Source organism: Notechis scutatus, chromosome 6 (genome assembly GCF_049901735.1).
Source record: "Notechis scutatus isolate UNSWTSFEM ecotype Mainland chromosome 6, rNotScu1.2, whole genome shotgun sequence".
NCBI classification, from domain to species: domain Eukaryota; kingdom Metazoa; phylum Chordata; class Lepidosauria; order Squamata; family Elapidae; genus Notechis; species Notechis scutatus.
In genome coordinates this window covers 81340578-81356193 of record NC_142014.1, presented here as the reverse complement: position 1 = coordinate 81356193, position 15616 = coordinate 81340578, and the positions used below count along the sequence as shown (strand labels likewise).

The following is a 15616-nucleotide window of genomic DNA, read 5'->3' as shown; positions in this document are numbered from 1 at the left end:
CTGTATCTTGTAAGCGATTGACAAATCAAATAAATACTAAAAGAGATAACTTGGAAGGATGTGCACTACAACAACCTATAATTCCCAGCTCCACGGGTCCCAAAAGGCAGTCGGAGAAGTGGAGTTTATTTCATGCCCTGCCTTTAATATTTTTATAAGGAGGCAAAGATGTCTAATACCCTTTTCTCCTATTTTCCCTACAATCCTTTAGGGTTAGACTGAAAGAGAGGAAATGCTCCAGCCAGCTTTCATGGCTAAGGCAGGACTAGAACTCACCGTCTCCTGGTGATTGGGCCAAAATTACCCAGCCAGATTTCATGCCTAAGGCAAGACTAGAACTCACCATCTCCTGGTGATTGGCCCAAAATTACCCAGCCAGATTTCATGCCTAAGGCAGGACTAGAACTCATCATCTCCTGGTGATTGGCCCAAAATTACCCAGCCAGATTTCATGCCTAAGGCAGGACTAGAACTCATCATCTCCTGGTGATTGGCCCAAAATTACCCAGCCAACTTTAATGCAAAGGCAGGACTAGAACTCACCGTCTCCCAGTTTTCTAACCCTGGTGCCTTGAGCACACTTCCCTCAAAGGACTTTTTCCAAAGCTTGTCGCCTCCCCGAAGACAACAAGAACAGGTAGGTGACCAAGAGGTAGGTGCTCTATAGCTCCCAGGTCTCTAAGCTCCTTGGCAGATAAATCGTTTTCCTATCCTAGCCAACCTTCAAAAAAAGCCACAGGGGCCTCCCGTCCACTCACCTTTTTCAGGGCCATCACCTGAACGGCACAAAGTTCACTGAGGCAGGCCGAGATCTTCTCCAGCGGGAGCCTGGCGAGCACCAACGCCGTCCCTGCCCGACGAGAGGATGGACAGGAGTCCATCAAACTGTTCCGACCCAGCTCCCCAAACATGAAAAACCCCTCTGTATTTAAATCGAGGATTCCTTCTCTCACCCCAGGCTGACCAGGAGATAATCTATCACCGCTATTCATCTCCACCCCTCTGCCTTTTATCCCCAGGGCTCAGGTGGGGCTTTGCTAGCAGTGATGGCTCTTCCGTCCCGAGGGCCGGCCCATAGATTTCCACTGCTCTCCTCTCCTCTCTGCCTTTTGAGCATCTGAGCGTCAGGCACTGGACCCAGATGTTCCTCCTCTTCCTCATCAGCCACTGCCAGACTCCGGGGCTGTTGGCTCTCCCTCCCTCTCCCTCCCCCGACTCCCCCTCGCCCTCCTCTGCCTCTTCTCATTCAGCTGTTGGGAGGGGCTGGCAGCCGACAGGCCATATCACCAGCCAGTCAGGGCAGCAATATTACGGGCTTTGCCACCCAAAGCTCTCCCCAGCTGAGGTGGGTGAGACCTGGCCTGGGGCTGGAAGGAAGGAGGGAGGCCGTACCTTTCAAGAGTCCGACAGCTGCTTCGGGCGAGAGCATGAAGGAGTCCAGGGAGCGGGCGATTTCCAGCAGTCCGGTGAAGTGCTGGGCCATGTGGTCCCGGCACACCGAGCAAATGTTGTGGATGGCTTTGGCGGCGATGGAGGCGAGGGCTTTCTCGCACAAGCCCTTCATCAGGTAGCCCAGGACCGGATCTGTGGGCGGAGGAGGGGAGGGGGAGCTGGATTGGGAGCGCACGGGGGGGAGGGGCTTCTTCCATGCAAGCTTCTTTTTCATTGGGATGTTTTCCCGGCCGTTCGTCCTTTCTTCATCCTTCCAATCCTTGCTTCCATCCAACCAGCTTTTCTTCCTTCCATTCTTCCATCCATCTTTCCATCCATTAATTCATAATTCCTTCCTTCCATTGTTCTGTATTTCTTTCCTTCCATCCTTCCTTCCTTCCACCCACCCATTTATCCTTTCATCCTTCTATTCTTCCATCCATCCTCCCTGTATCCTTCCTTCCATTATCCATCCATCCAGCTTTTCTTCTTTCCTTCCTTCCATCCATCCATCTTTTCCTTCTATTCTTCCATCCATCTATCCTCCTTGTAACCTTCCTTCCATCATACATACATCTTTTATCTTTCCTTCCTTCCTTCCTTCCTTCCTTCCATCCATCCATCCATCCATCCATCCATCTTTTCCTTCTATTCTTCCATCCATCTATCCTCCTTGTAACCTTCCTTCCATCATACATACATCTTTTATCTTTCCTTCCTTCCTTCCTTCCTTCCTTCCTTCCTTCCTTCCTTCCTTCCTTCCTTCCTTCCTTCCTTCCTTCCTCCCATCCATCCATCTTTTCCTTCTATTCTTCCATCCATCTATCCTCCTTGTAACCTTCCTTCCATCATACATGCATCTTTTATCTTTCCTTCCTTCCATCTTTTCCTTCCATTCTTCCATCCATCCATCATTCCTTCCTTCCTTTCCTCCCTCCCTGCCTACTACCCACCCACTCTCATCACCAGCCAAGGTACTGGAATATCTCCCTCATCCGAAGTGCTGCCTTGGGCTCTGGTCTCCAGGGAACGACTCACAGCCTGCCCACCCACCCACCCACCCACCCCCTCGCCTGGCCCTTCCACTCACCCAGGAAATGGGGTTCCTGTCCACCACTTCGCTCATCTCCCCCACCAGCTCGATGCTGGTGTAGCGCACGGCCGTGTGAACGGCTTCAGGAAGGCGCACCACTCCGTCCAGCACTTCCACCAGGGTGGGATTGTTCTCTCTGCAGCAGGGGGCACGGAGGAAGCAAATACATTCTGAACCCTCAAAAAACCACATCGTGAACCACAGGGGAACACCCCCACCCCCCCGGTGTCAGGATTCCGGCCGTGGCCCCAATGAAATCACGAGCCTCGATCCAAGCTTCAAAAACTTCGAAGGATTTATTAGGAGCGAACATGTCGGCATGACCCGCTTGAAGCCGACTCTGAGACATGTGATTCACTCTCCCCTATGACCCTGTTTGTCTCCCCCCACCCCAACCCCTCTGGGTGTGTCATCAATCATATTCTCCAACCCGAAACAACCTTCATAGCTGAGAGTCATCAATCACGTTTTCAAATTAGGGATTTTTCCGGGCGGAAATTCTAGGAGCTTAGTTATAATCTTTGCAAGATATGAATGGAATGCACTTTGGGTTCCAAACCGCTGCGCGGCTCTTTTAAATTTCTCTCCTGGAGTTGTTCATGGCAGCTCTCAAACAAGCTTAAAAATGTTTTTATGAGTTGACACCCAGCTTGTTCCTGGGGTCTCCAACAATTTAGGGCACTGGTCGCCAACCAGTGGGCCAGGGACCACTTGTTGGTTCTGCGAGAAAATGTTGGTGGTCCGTAGAGAAACGTCCCCCCCAAAGCGATTAACCCAGGCTGCGCGGGAACACAAGGCTGCGCCGCCCACATGGCCCGCGGGAACACAAGGCTTGCGTCGCTTGCATTGTGAACAACACAAGGTAGTGAGGGGAGGGGGAAAGAGCAGAGGGGGGACTTGCCCCACACGCCCCACATACTTCGCCTGGCCACCGGGCGGCTTTTTTTCGCTTCTTTCTTCTTCTGCTTTTGGCTGCACACAAGGAAAGCAGCCAAAGTCTTTCTTTCTCTCCCCAAACTCCGCCAGAAATGAGTCTTTGGGACCCTGCAAGGCCTCCTGCTCCAAGAGGCTGCAAAGACTCATTTCTGGCGGAGTTTGGGGGGAGAGAAAGAAAGACTTCTGCGGCTTCTGCTGCTTTCCTTGCATGAAGCCAAAAGTCTCAGTCTCAGTCTCTCTCTCTCTCTCTCTCTCTCTCTTGTCTATTTCTGACCCCAAAAACCCCTCCACCCTTTCACGCTTACAACCGTGGATTCACTTAATGGCCACGCTTAACGAACCCCGCCAAAAACAGTGTAAAACTCGGGTCTGGACATCAGGGTACCTCGACTTGTGTTAACAACTTACAAGAGGAAGGTGGGTCGGATACGTTTGCCGCTGCTGCCTTGAGTTATTTATAAAGATAATGAAGGCAGGAACAAATAAGCAAACAAGTAGAACAATAAATAAGTAAAATAAGTTGTTACACTTGTAAGTAAATAAATAAAAAAATATTTGAAAAAGGGAGCCAAGTTGGCAGCTTCCTCCCAAGTAAAGGCGGCTTTTAAGAAGTCACTGGACAGCCATTTGTCTGAGACAGTAATAGGGTCGCCTGCGCGAACGGGGTGAGGGGTTGGACTAGATGACCTCCAAGGTCCCTTCCAACTCTGTTACTGTTAAAAGAAAGCCAGGCCCTTTCGAGTCAGGGAGGAAAGAGAGGCCGGGAGAGTGGGAGGCACATTGCTGGGTCCAACTTACACTAGGAGGCCCATACCAACACTCACGCGTGAAACCCCGTGGCCCGAACGCCCAGGCCCGGCGTGGGTCCTCCCCTCCTCACTACTCACTGGTCAACGCTCTTGGCAATTGAGGCCATGATGAAGAGGACGGCTTCCGTCACCTCCCAGGGCGGGTTGCCTTCTTTCAAAGTGGCATAAAGCTGCAAGAAGAAATGATGATGATGATAATGATGGAGGAGGAGGAGGAGGAGGAGGAGGAGGAGGAGGAGGAGGAGGAGGAGGAGGAGGAGGAGGAGGAGGAGAAGGAACATGTGGGCAAAGGATGTTCCCAAGTAATTTCCAACTCTGAGAAAAGCCCCACCATTCCAGAATTTCCCATCTTAGGCACCAAAGCCAACTGGGTGACTTTGGGTCAATCACCAGGAGACAGGGAGATCTAGTTCTGCCTAAGGAATGTAAGCCAGTGGGATGACTTATTGGTCAATGACCAGGAGACGGTGAGTTCTAGTCCTGCCTTAAGCATGAAAGTTGGCTGGGTGACTTTGGGACAATCACCAGGAGACGGTGAGTTCTAGTCCTGCCTAAGGAATGTAAGCCAGTGGGATGACTTTTAGTCAGTCATCAGGAGACGGTGAGTTCTAGTTCTGCCTTAGGCATGAAAGCCAGCTGGGTGACTTTCGGCCAATCCCTATCTCAGTCCAGCCCACCTCACAGGGTTGCTGTTTTGCAAAAAACAGGGGGTAGGAAGGAGAACCAGGTACGCGTGCTGCCTTGAGCCATATTATATAGTAACAAAGGTGGAATAAAAAATAAAGATAAATAAAACCGTGCTTTCTAGCTGGATCCCTTCCCCTTCCGGCCCTCACCTGGGCAAAGCATTCCACGGAGCCAACCAGGAAGATCAAATCCTTGACGAGATCCGAGACTCGCATCCGGAACTCCCCAAAATCATCTGTTTCCTCGGGGATCCCTTCCTAGGATGCGGGGAGCGGGAGAAGAGGAAGAAAGGAGGTCAGTCAGAGAGCCAGCACGGGGCAGGGCCGGCGGAGGGATTCTGGGAGTCAAAGTCCACGGGTCGTATAGCGGCCACATAGGTAGGTGGTAGCCCTGGACTTCACGACCGAGTCGAAATTTCCATCGCTAAGTGAGACAGTTGTTCAAGTGAGGTTTTTGGCCCCGTTTTTACCACCAGGATTTCTCCACTGCAGTTGCCAAGAGAGAAACACATTCAGCATAATCAGGAAAAACATGACCTTTTTCTTTTAAAAAATTTATTGTTTATTTTTTAAATTTAAAAAAATCGATTATTTTTTTAAAAAATTCAATCGGATTATTTTTAATCTGATTTTCAAAATATTTTTATCAAATTTATTTTAATAAAATCATTTTGGAGGAAAAAAAAATCTATCTGAAGATAGTTTCCGATTTAAGATACATTGGTAATTTAGTTTATCTATCTATCTATCTATCTATATCTATATCTATATCTATATCTAATCTATATATCTATCTATCTATCTATATATATATATATATATATATATATATATATATATATATATATATATATATATATATATCTATATATATCTATATATCTATATATCTATCTATATATCTATCTATATATCTATATCTATATCTATATAGATATAGATATATAGATATAGATAGATATAGATAGATATAGATAGATAGATAGATAGATATAGATATAGATATATAAAAGCGAAATGTTGCTCATGCATCATCACAAACTCTCCAGGACCGTAAAGCCTACAAACTTGAAATTAGGCATGTGTGTTCCTTTTGGCTTCTAGGGGCTCACTAAGAAAGGATTTTTCAAACACACCACCAGAGCATTTAGAGTATTTCCTACATTATTATTATTATTAACACGCTCTGATGCTAAGGAGTTCTACTCCCCCTCCCCACCTGAAAAAAAGAAATCTCTTCCAAATGCAAAACAGAAGCAGAGGAGTTTCACTTTCAGTTTCACAGCACCAAGCAGCTTCAGTACAGAACAGTTGAGCTAAGCCACGCCCAGGCTCCTTGCTGTCTCCTTGTTCACACAAGCAAATACTCTTTCAGTTTCCAAACAGCCCTCAACTCTCTCACACACTGACAGGACGCTAGCCAGATGAATACTGATGGATGCTGGTAGGTAGAGGTAGAATTCCCCCCCCCCTTTATTTTCCTCCCCAAAAACTAAGCCCTGACCACATAGTTTCATAGCGAAGCACGGGTATCCGGCTAGTTCAGCATGAAATGGAGCTTAGTTCTGTAGCAGGAGGCTGTATATTCTGCAATATTTACATTTTTTGTAGACTCATTCAACGAACCCAAGCTCTGAAAGCTGAGATAACGTGCCCTGCCTTGATGCATTCCCACAATTTCACAGTAGGGATGGTTGGTAGCTCTTTAAAAAAATTTATGATTTAAATGGACTTGATTTAAATCCAGCTCACTCGCTAGTGGTTTAAATCGTGATTTAAATCGACTCGATTTAAATCAAATCCACTCTGCCCTGAACCATCTGGTCTTCTCCCCCACCCCCCTGGACACAGATTGGGGACCGCCGGCCAGAGGGACGAACTGGTGTGTGGGGGGTGGGCTTACATGGTCGGGGTCCAGCTGGCAGTGCCGGGCCAGGGCGTGAAGAAGCCGCTGAATGTAGGCCTTGAAGATGCTGTGGATGATGGCGTCGTCTGTCTTGTAGAGGTGTTCCCCCAGCCGGTACCAGAAGTTGAAGGATATCTCCACCACCTGGGAGCCGCGAGGTGAGGGGGGGGAGGATTAGAGATTACAGGTTAACAAGAGTTGGAAGGGAGCTTGTAGGTCATCTAGTCCAACCCCCACCCACCCAAGCAGGAGACCTACACCATTTCTGTACAGTCTCGTCTTGAAAACGTCCAGTGATGAAGCTCCCACAACTTCTGAAGGCAACTTCTGTTCCATGGGTTGAGAATAGAATAGAATAGAATAGAATAGAATAGAATAGAATAGAATATGGAATGTAGAGTACAGTAGAGTAGAATAGAATAGGGAATGTACAGTAGAATAGAATATGGAATGTAGAGTAGAGTAGAGTAGAGTAGAGTAGAGTAGAGTAGAGTAGAATAGAATAGAATAGAATAGAATAGAACAGAAGGAATAGAATAGAATATAGAAAAGAACAGAAAGAATAGAGTAGAGTAGAATAGAATATAGGAAAGAACAGAAAGAATAGAGTAGAGTAGAGTAGAGTAGAGTAGAGTAGAGTAGAGTAGAGTAGAGTAGAGTAGAGTAGAGTAGAGTAGAGTAGAATAAGCAGTTGGAAGGGACTTTGTAGGTCATCTAGTCCAACACCCCCACCCACCCACACTCTCCCAGTGACTGCTATTGAGCCTGGTTTCACCCAGTCTATATGTGCACTTTTGGTTTTTTTTTTTTTTTTTAAATATGTTTTTTAATTCATAAACATTTTGAATAGAGTGTATTATCAGGGCATATCATTTACGTAAGTAACAAAGAAAGAACAAACAGGAGCGATAATACATATACTAGTAACAATAGTAATAATGTAACAGTTTTTAACTAGTTTTCTCTTTATATTAGCTTATTTAGTTTTTCCCCCGAACGCCATCACTCTGCTAAACAACTAATTCCCTCAACACTGTCCAACTATTTACAAAGTCTGCACTACTATCACTATTAATCTTCTCATCACTCCTTATCACCCATCCCCTCCCACTTGTGACTGTAGGACTGTAACTTTGTCACTTGTATCCTCACGATTTATATTGACTGTTTCCTAGTATGATTTGATTGCTTATTGTATCCTATGACTATCATTAAGTGTTGCACCTTATGATTCTTGACTCTTGACGAATGTCTCTTTTCTTTTATGTGCACTGAGAGCATTTGCACCAAAGACAAATTCCTTGTGTGTCCAATCACATTTGGTTGATAAATAATTCTATTCTATTCTATTCCTATTTTCTATTCTATTCCTATTCTATCCTATTCCTATTCCATTTTTTCTATTCTATTCTATTCTTATTGTACCCTATGACTATAATTAAGTGTTGTACCTGATGATTCTTCACGAATGTCTCTTTCCTTTTATGTACACTGAGAGCATTTGCATCAAGACAAATTCCTTGTGTGTCCAATCACACTTGGCCAATAAAAGAATTCTATTCTATTCTGATTTTCTATTCTATCCTATTCTATTCTATCCTATTCTAGTCTATTCTGTTCCTATTTTCTATTCTATTCTATTCCTATTCTATCCTATTCCTATTCCATTTTTTCTATTCTATTCTATTCTTATTGTACCCTATGACTATTATTAAGTGTTGTATGTTATGATTCTTGACTCCTGACGAATGTATCTTTCCTTTTATGTACACTGAGAGCATTTGCACAAAGACAAATTCCTTGTGTGTCTAATCACACTTGGCCAATAAAGAATTCTATTCTATTCTATTCTATTCTATTCTATTCCTGTACCCTATGACTATTATTTAGTGTTGTACCTGATGATTCTTGATGAATGTCTCTTTTCTCTTATGTACACTGAGAGCATTTGCACTGAAGACAAATTCCTTGAGTGTCCAATCACACTTGGCCAATAAAAGAATTCTATTCTATTCTATTCTGTTCGGTTCTGTTCTGTTCTCCATTCCATATTCTATTCTACTCTTATTCCTATTCTATTCTATTCTTATTTCTATTCTATTCTCTATTTTATTCTATTCCTTATTTTGCTCTATTCTATTCTATTCTATTCTATTCCTATTTTGTTCCTATATTCTATTCTATTCTATTCTATTCTATTCTACTCTATTCTATTCTATTCTATTCTAATTCTATTCTATTCTCTATTTTATTCTATTCCTTATTTTGTTCTTCTATTCTGTTCTATTCTACTCTATTAATCACTTGTAGCTTTTATGTACACTGAGAGCATTTGCACCAAGACAAATTCCTTGTGTGTCTAATCACACTTGGCCAATAAAGAATTCTATTATTACCTACTATTATTTGCAATCTTTTAATTAAATTGGCATACTCAACCACCTTTATATTTAATTCTCACCTAGCATTCATCTTGCTTATTCTAATTTCTTTTGGTTTTTCTTGCCAAAGTGTAAGACTTCACTTTTCTCTACATTAAATTTCATTTTGTTGGACAGGGCCCGGTGATGGAGGGGGTCCTTTTAACTTTTTCCCCTCTTCCGGCACAAGGCAGCAGCCTCTGCCCCCACCACCCACAAAAGACTGTTTGAGCCCCCCAAAATGTTTGAGACGGTCCTGAGTTCCACCAAGGAAGTGAAGGTTGAGGTTGGGGATTCCTACCTCGTATTGGGGGTGTCCCGCACAGATCAAGAGCAGCTCTATAGTCCGCAGGTCCCCCAGACCTTGGCCCGGGGTGCAAACGATTTTGTCCAGGAAGGTCTCGCAGAGCTCGGTGAAGATCCGACAGTAATTAAGGACCCTACAAAAAGAAACAACCACGACGACAACAAAAACAAGGTGACCGTGAGTCGGCAAGACAAAATCTCAGGAGGGACAGAAATCTAGGCAGGCGGGCCGACGAGAGAATGCAAATTCTTGGAACAAATAAGTGATCCTCTTTTGGCACTGTCATGCCCTGTCGGAGTCTGAATCTGAGGAGGAAGACGAACAGCTGATAGGGAGCGGCTGGGCAGAGCAGGGGAGAGGTAGAACAAGGGAGAGGGGCTTCAGAGGAAGACCCAGGCCCATCCCCTCTTCATCCTAGGGCATGCAGGGAGGAACGGAGAAGGGAGCAACGTGGGTTGCGCGGCTTATGGGGGAGGAAAGGGTCCTGATTCCCTTCAGTAGTCACACCTGGGAACGAGAGTTTAAAAGAGATGCAAGCTGAGAGCGGCGTCTGCTGGAAGCAAACGTGACTTTATCCTGTGTTGACTTTGCTTATCTGTGTTCCTGGCATCCTCCTAACTGGGTTAAATTACTGCCGTACCTTCACATCTGGAATTCCTTCTCCTGCCCTGCCGGACTAATTACCTCATTTAGCCTTGATTGGACTTCTAGTTACAGTTTTTTGTTGACCACGTTGTGGACTTGATTCTCTGCAGCCAAAGGCTGCTCCTGGGAGAGATTTTCTCCAGCCCAGAAGGTAACCAGGATATCGGGGCCAAAGTCGGAGCTAATAAAGGGACTCCTACTGATCGTCTGCCTATGTTCCCTTCGTGCCACGCCCCTTTGGGTCACCACAGCGACCTTCTCACAAGCCAAATCAACGGGGAAGCCAGGATTCACTTAACAATCATGGGACTAACTGAACTGCATTGATTCATGTAATGATTGTGGCACGAAAGGTCATAAACTGGGGCAAAACTCACTTAACAACTGTCTCATTTAGCAATTGATGATTGGCCCACAGTCACCCAGATGGCTTTTATGCCTAAGGCGGGACTAGAACTCCCCGTCTCCTCGTGATTGGCCCAAAGTCACCCAGATGGCTTTCATGCCTAAGGCGGGACTAGAACTCCCCGTCTCCTGGTGACTGGCCCAAAGTCACCCAGTTGGCTTTCATGCCTAAGGCGGGACTAGAACTCCCCGTCTCCTCGTGATTGGCCCAAAGTCACCCAGTTGGCTTTCATGCCTAAGGCGGGACTAGAACTCCCCGTCTCCTCGTGATTGGCCCAAAGTCACCCAGTTGGCTTTCATGCCTAAGGCGGGACTAGAACTCCCCGTCTCCTCGTGATTGGCCCAAAGTCACCCAGTTGGCTTTCATGCCTAAGGCGGGACTAGAACTCCCCGTCTCCTCGTGATTGGCCCAAAGTCACCCAGTTGGCTTTCATGCCTAAGGCGGGACTAGAACTCCCGTCTCCTGGTGATTGGCCCAAAGTCACCCAGTTGGCTTTCATGCCTAAGGCGGGACTAGAACTCCCCGTCTCCTCGTGATTGGCCCAAAGTCACCCAGTCAACTTTCCTACCTAAGGCAGGACTAGAACTCCCCGTCTCCTGGTTTCTAACCTGCTGCCCCCCTTAGGAACCTCTCCTTGAACCCAGAACCAATGTCTTCCTCTCTTTCTACAACTGAGATTGGAAGAGTTCAACACAGCCACACGTCTGACTGCCCCCTGGCTGAGCTCCTGGCTCACAAACACCTCCCCAGCAACAGGGACCAGGGGAAGGGAGTTCCAATTACTCACTTGTCCAAATCCTCGCGGGCCACGGCCATGTGGTAGGCCGTCTCCAGGGTCAGGACACCCTGGAAGAGCTGCAGGGCGAGGGGCAGGTTGGTCTCCACGTTCTCGATGGCGTAGAGGGCGGAGCAGATGCAGTCCGAGGCGGCTTCGTGCAGGTTGGACGAGGTCTTGTCCTGTTGCTGGGAAAGGAGGCCACCCAGAGATCTTGCTTAATCCTCCCGCATGGATCTCCGCTAACGTTCAGCCCCCCTTTTTCCCCCCACGCCTGAGTATTACCTGATCCACTGTGGTCATTCGCACTTCCCTGCCACATGGGATGGGGAGGGAGGGGTCACACACCTGTATCTAATCGCGTGGTCACCTGACCACGTGGGGGGGGGGGGGAAAGGAGCGTCAGAATTTTGAATTCAGGTCCTAACTAGCCCCGTGGTACGTCAGTCGTAAGTCGAGGAGTTTTACCCCGCTTTTATCGGGGTTGTGTTAAAGATGGGAGTCCTTGTCTCTTGACATAATGGGGGATGTTGTTGTAGATCTGTCATCATATCGAACCGTCGTTAAGTCGAGCACTGCCTATACCCGTCATAACCAAGCAGGCTAGATTTCCACCAAAGTTTCATTAGCCGTTGTACAGGTAGTCCTCGACTTACAACAGTTCATTTAGTGACCGTTCGAAGTCACTGGAAAAACCTGACCCAGGAGCCATTTCTCACACGAACCCTGGCCGCGTGATTTACATTCGGACGCTCGACAACTGACTCGCATTTACGACGGTGGCAGCGTCCTGGGGTCCATGCGATCCCCCCTTCTGCGGCTGTCTGACGAGCAACGGGGAAACCAGACTGACTTCACAACCATCTGACTCATTTAACAACCGCAGCGATTCGCGTGACGAACGCAGCAAGGAAAAGTCGTCAAAAAAAAAAACAAAACGGGGCAAAACTCACTGTACGCATTTCTCGCTCACTGACATACATTTTTGGGCTTAATTGTGGTCATAAGTTGAGGGTGACCTACAATTGCAAGAAGAAGAAAAACGGAATTGGATCACACTGTGGTGGTTCGCCGGCAGCCGGTGCAGCCGGCAGCGGAATCGGACAGTGAGGAAGAACGGGGACGAGTCTGGGAGTCTGGAGAGGACTCGGATGAGGGTCCTGCATCCGATGCAGAGAGGGGGCCAGGACCATCTGGGACTGGGGTGCTGCCTCCGGAGCCTCCAAAACCTGATAGCAGTGAGGCAGAGGAACAAGGGGAGCCTGGTCCCAGTGTGCGTGTGCACAGAGCTGCCAGAAGGTGAGAGCAGCTGAGACAACAGGGGCGACTCGGGAGTAAGGCTGGGAGGTGATTGCCCCTCCCCTAAGGGATAAAGGACAGGCAAAGGTGAAGAAACCTTTGCAGGAAGCAAAGTCGTTCATTCTGTTCGGATTAAACCTTGAAGCTCTGTGTGGACTTTGTACTTCAGTTGGTTTTTTACAGTTCATTTGGCACTTTAGTTGTTAGCAGCAATTCAAAGGAGAGAAAGGTGGGTGCTTATCTCGAGGAACTGTTTGAGACTCATTACTGGCTGGGAATGAAAATAATTCCCAGCGTTTGCAATAAAACAAGACTTGTTTTTAAAATAAGCATGGGCGTAATTACAGGGTTGGAAGCCTTGGCCAGAACACATACAAAGTTTGAAAAATGAATGTGCTTGTAAATGGCCCTCAGCTTATGACATAATGGAGCATGCCTCATCACCGCCCTTCTGTAAAAAGGATCGGGTGACCGACCTCACTTTATGACCAATTTAACGACAGCTGTTAAGCAATGCAGTGCGAGGCTTTGCCGGTAAATCTTGTCTCGTGAAAACGGGGCCTTAGAACCCCTGGCGCCCTTTCGAATGGCCCGTAAACGTGGCCCGGGGGTCTGAAGTTCGGTCACGTGATCAAGAGGGAAGGGGAACCGTCCGAACTTTGAATCCAGGGGGGTGACTAGCCCGAAGGGAGGTCTGTCACAATTCCGAGCAGCCGTTAAGCGGAGAATTACCTGTCCTTAGGCCCCCGTTTATCAGGGTTGTGTTATGTAATATGGCGTCTTGGATCTTCTTCCTAACCGTATGCTGACATAAAGGGGGAGATGTTCTGCTCCTACCGGGGCTTTGCTCCCACCCCCAACGGTTCCGACACCTGCACGGCGTCTTCCTTCTCAGGACTTGAGTGCCCAGCTGCCCCTCCAAGGCTTGTGAAGGGGTGGGGGTGGGGGAACCCCGGGGACACGCACCAGAACCTCAAAAAGCAGGGATAGCAACTTGCTGTTGGCCATGAAGGTGCTGTCCAAAACACCCAGGTTGAACCAGCTTCCCAGGCACCGGAAGATCTTGATCAGCATCTTCTCCTCGCTCCCGGCTTTCTCCACGCAGGTCACCTGCAGGAGGGAGACACGAGGCCCTGGGTTCAGGTTCCTTCGAGGAACGGCTGCAGTAGGCACGCGGCCCGGGAGCCTACGCACCCACCCGCCAAGGCGGCGTTTCTCAAGCATGAAGGCTTGCGCTAGAAGGCTTCTAAGCACTGGTGGTGTCCCCTAGTTGGGTCCTGCCACCACACCAAGCTCAGAGACCACTATGGACCCCACAGTCCTCCTCCATAAACCCCTCTCCCTTCTAGCACTGATGATGTTACCCGGATGGGTCATGAAACGCCTGCAAGGAAAAACCACCCAGCTCAGAGAACAACACCCAGGACCCTCACAAGCCCTCCTCTTCCTTCCTCTTCCCTTCTCCCTCCTCTTCCTCCGCTCCACAAACCGCCCCTCCCTTCCAGCACTGATGATGTTACCTAGTTGGGTCATGAAACGTCCGCAAGGAAACAATCAAGCTCAGAGAGCACCAAGGACCCCACTGTCCTCCTCCTCCTTCTCCTTCTTTTTCTTGTCTTTCTCCATCACTCCTTTTCCTTTCTACAAACTCCACTCCCTTCTAGCACTGATGATGTTCCCTAGTTGGGTCATGAAATGTTTGCAAGAAAACTACCCAGCTCAGAGAGCAGTAAGGACTGACAGCCTTTCTCCTCCTCCTTCTCTCTTTCCTCTTCTTTCTCCCTCTGCACAAACCTGACTCCCTTCTAGCACTGATGATGTTACCTAGTTGGGTCATGAAACGTCCGCAAGGAAACCACCAAGCTCAGAGAAAACCAAGGACCCCACAGTCCTAGTCCACCTCCTCCTCCTCCTTCACCATCTCCTCCTTCTCTTCCCCTCGCCCTCCTCCTCTCCCCAAACCCTTCTAGCACTGATGATGTTCCCTAGTTGGGTCATGAAACATCTGCAAAGAAACCACCCAGCTCAGAGAGCACCAAGACCCCCAACAACCCTTCCTTCCTTCCTCCCTTCCTTCCTTCCTCCCCTCCCCTTTCCTTTATTCCTTCTCCCTTCTCTTCCTCCTCCTCCTAACCACCCCCATTATAGCACTAATGATGTTCCCTCGTTGGGTCATGAAACATCTGCAAGGAAACCACCCAGTTCAGAGAGCACCAGGGACCCCACAGTCCTTCCTTCCCTCCCCTCCCCTCCCTTTCCTTTATTCCTTCTCCTTTCTCTTCCTCCTCCTCCTACCCCCTCTCCTTCTGGCACTAATGATGTTCCCTAGTTGGGTCATGAAACATCTGCAAGAAACCACCCAGCTCAGAGAGCACCCGGGACCCCTCCTTTCAACCCCGAGCTACAAATATTCTCCTTTATTCATCCCATCTTATGCTCAGATCAGTGGGCTTCAGTTGCCCCAAGCTGGCCTCTTCATTTTATGGCTGACAAGGAACCCCGGGTTCAAATCTTCCCAACTTCTAGGCGTCTCCATGCATCTCTCTCTGTCTCTTTCTGCAAGAAGCTACCGTTGAGCTGAGCCTGTTTCTGTTTCGAACCCAAACTCACCAGGAGGGAGACCACCGTGCTGGAGTAGAAGGCCAGATCTTCGATGATCTCAGTGCGCCGGTTGGCACCGATCCGCAAGGACCGGCTGTGAACTTCTTCTGGGAGCACCGTTAGGATCTCCAGCAGGAAGGGGAGGGATGACACGTCATTATTGTACCTGGGGCCCCCCGGAAAAGGCGAGAAGAGACGGAATTAGAATTTAGACTTTAGACTGACTTTATGGTCGCGTTGAATGCACCGTAATCGGCATCCATTCAAATGAAATTTGATTGCCTGCAGCTCTCAAAGGGTCA

General features: G+C 47.9%; 1 protein-coding gene across 1 annotated transcript in view; it reads right to left on the bottom strand.

The window, feature by feature from the left end:
• TNPO3 (transportin 3) overlaps positions 1–15616 on the bottom strand; it is a 57168-nt gene that overhangs the window by 22253 nt on the left and 19299 nt on the right. Inside the window, exons 5-14 of the mRNA XM_087968967.1 lie at positions 15324–15480; positions 13680–13823; positions 11427–11602; positions 9583–9721; positions 6859–7005; positions 5106–5213; positions 4348–4439; positions 2518–2660; positions 1393–1584; positions 759–850 (exon numbers count right to left, since the gene is read on the bottom strand). Of these exons, the coding sequence (XP_087825093.1) occupies positions 759–850; positions 1393–1584; positions 2518–2660; positions 4348–4439; positions 5106–5213; positions 6859–7005; positions 9583–9721; positions 11427–11602; positions 13680–13823; positions 15324–15480 (1390 nt within the window). The remainder of the gene's footprint in view (positions 1–758; positions 851–1392; positions 1585–2517; positions 2661–4347; positions 4440–5105; positions 5214–6858; positions 7006–9582; positions 9722–11426; positions 11603–13679; positions 13824–15323; positions 15481–15616) is intronic.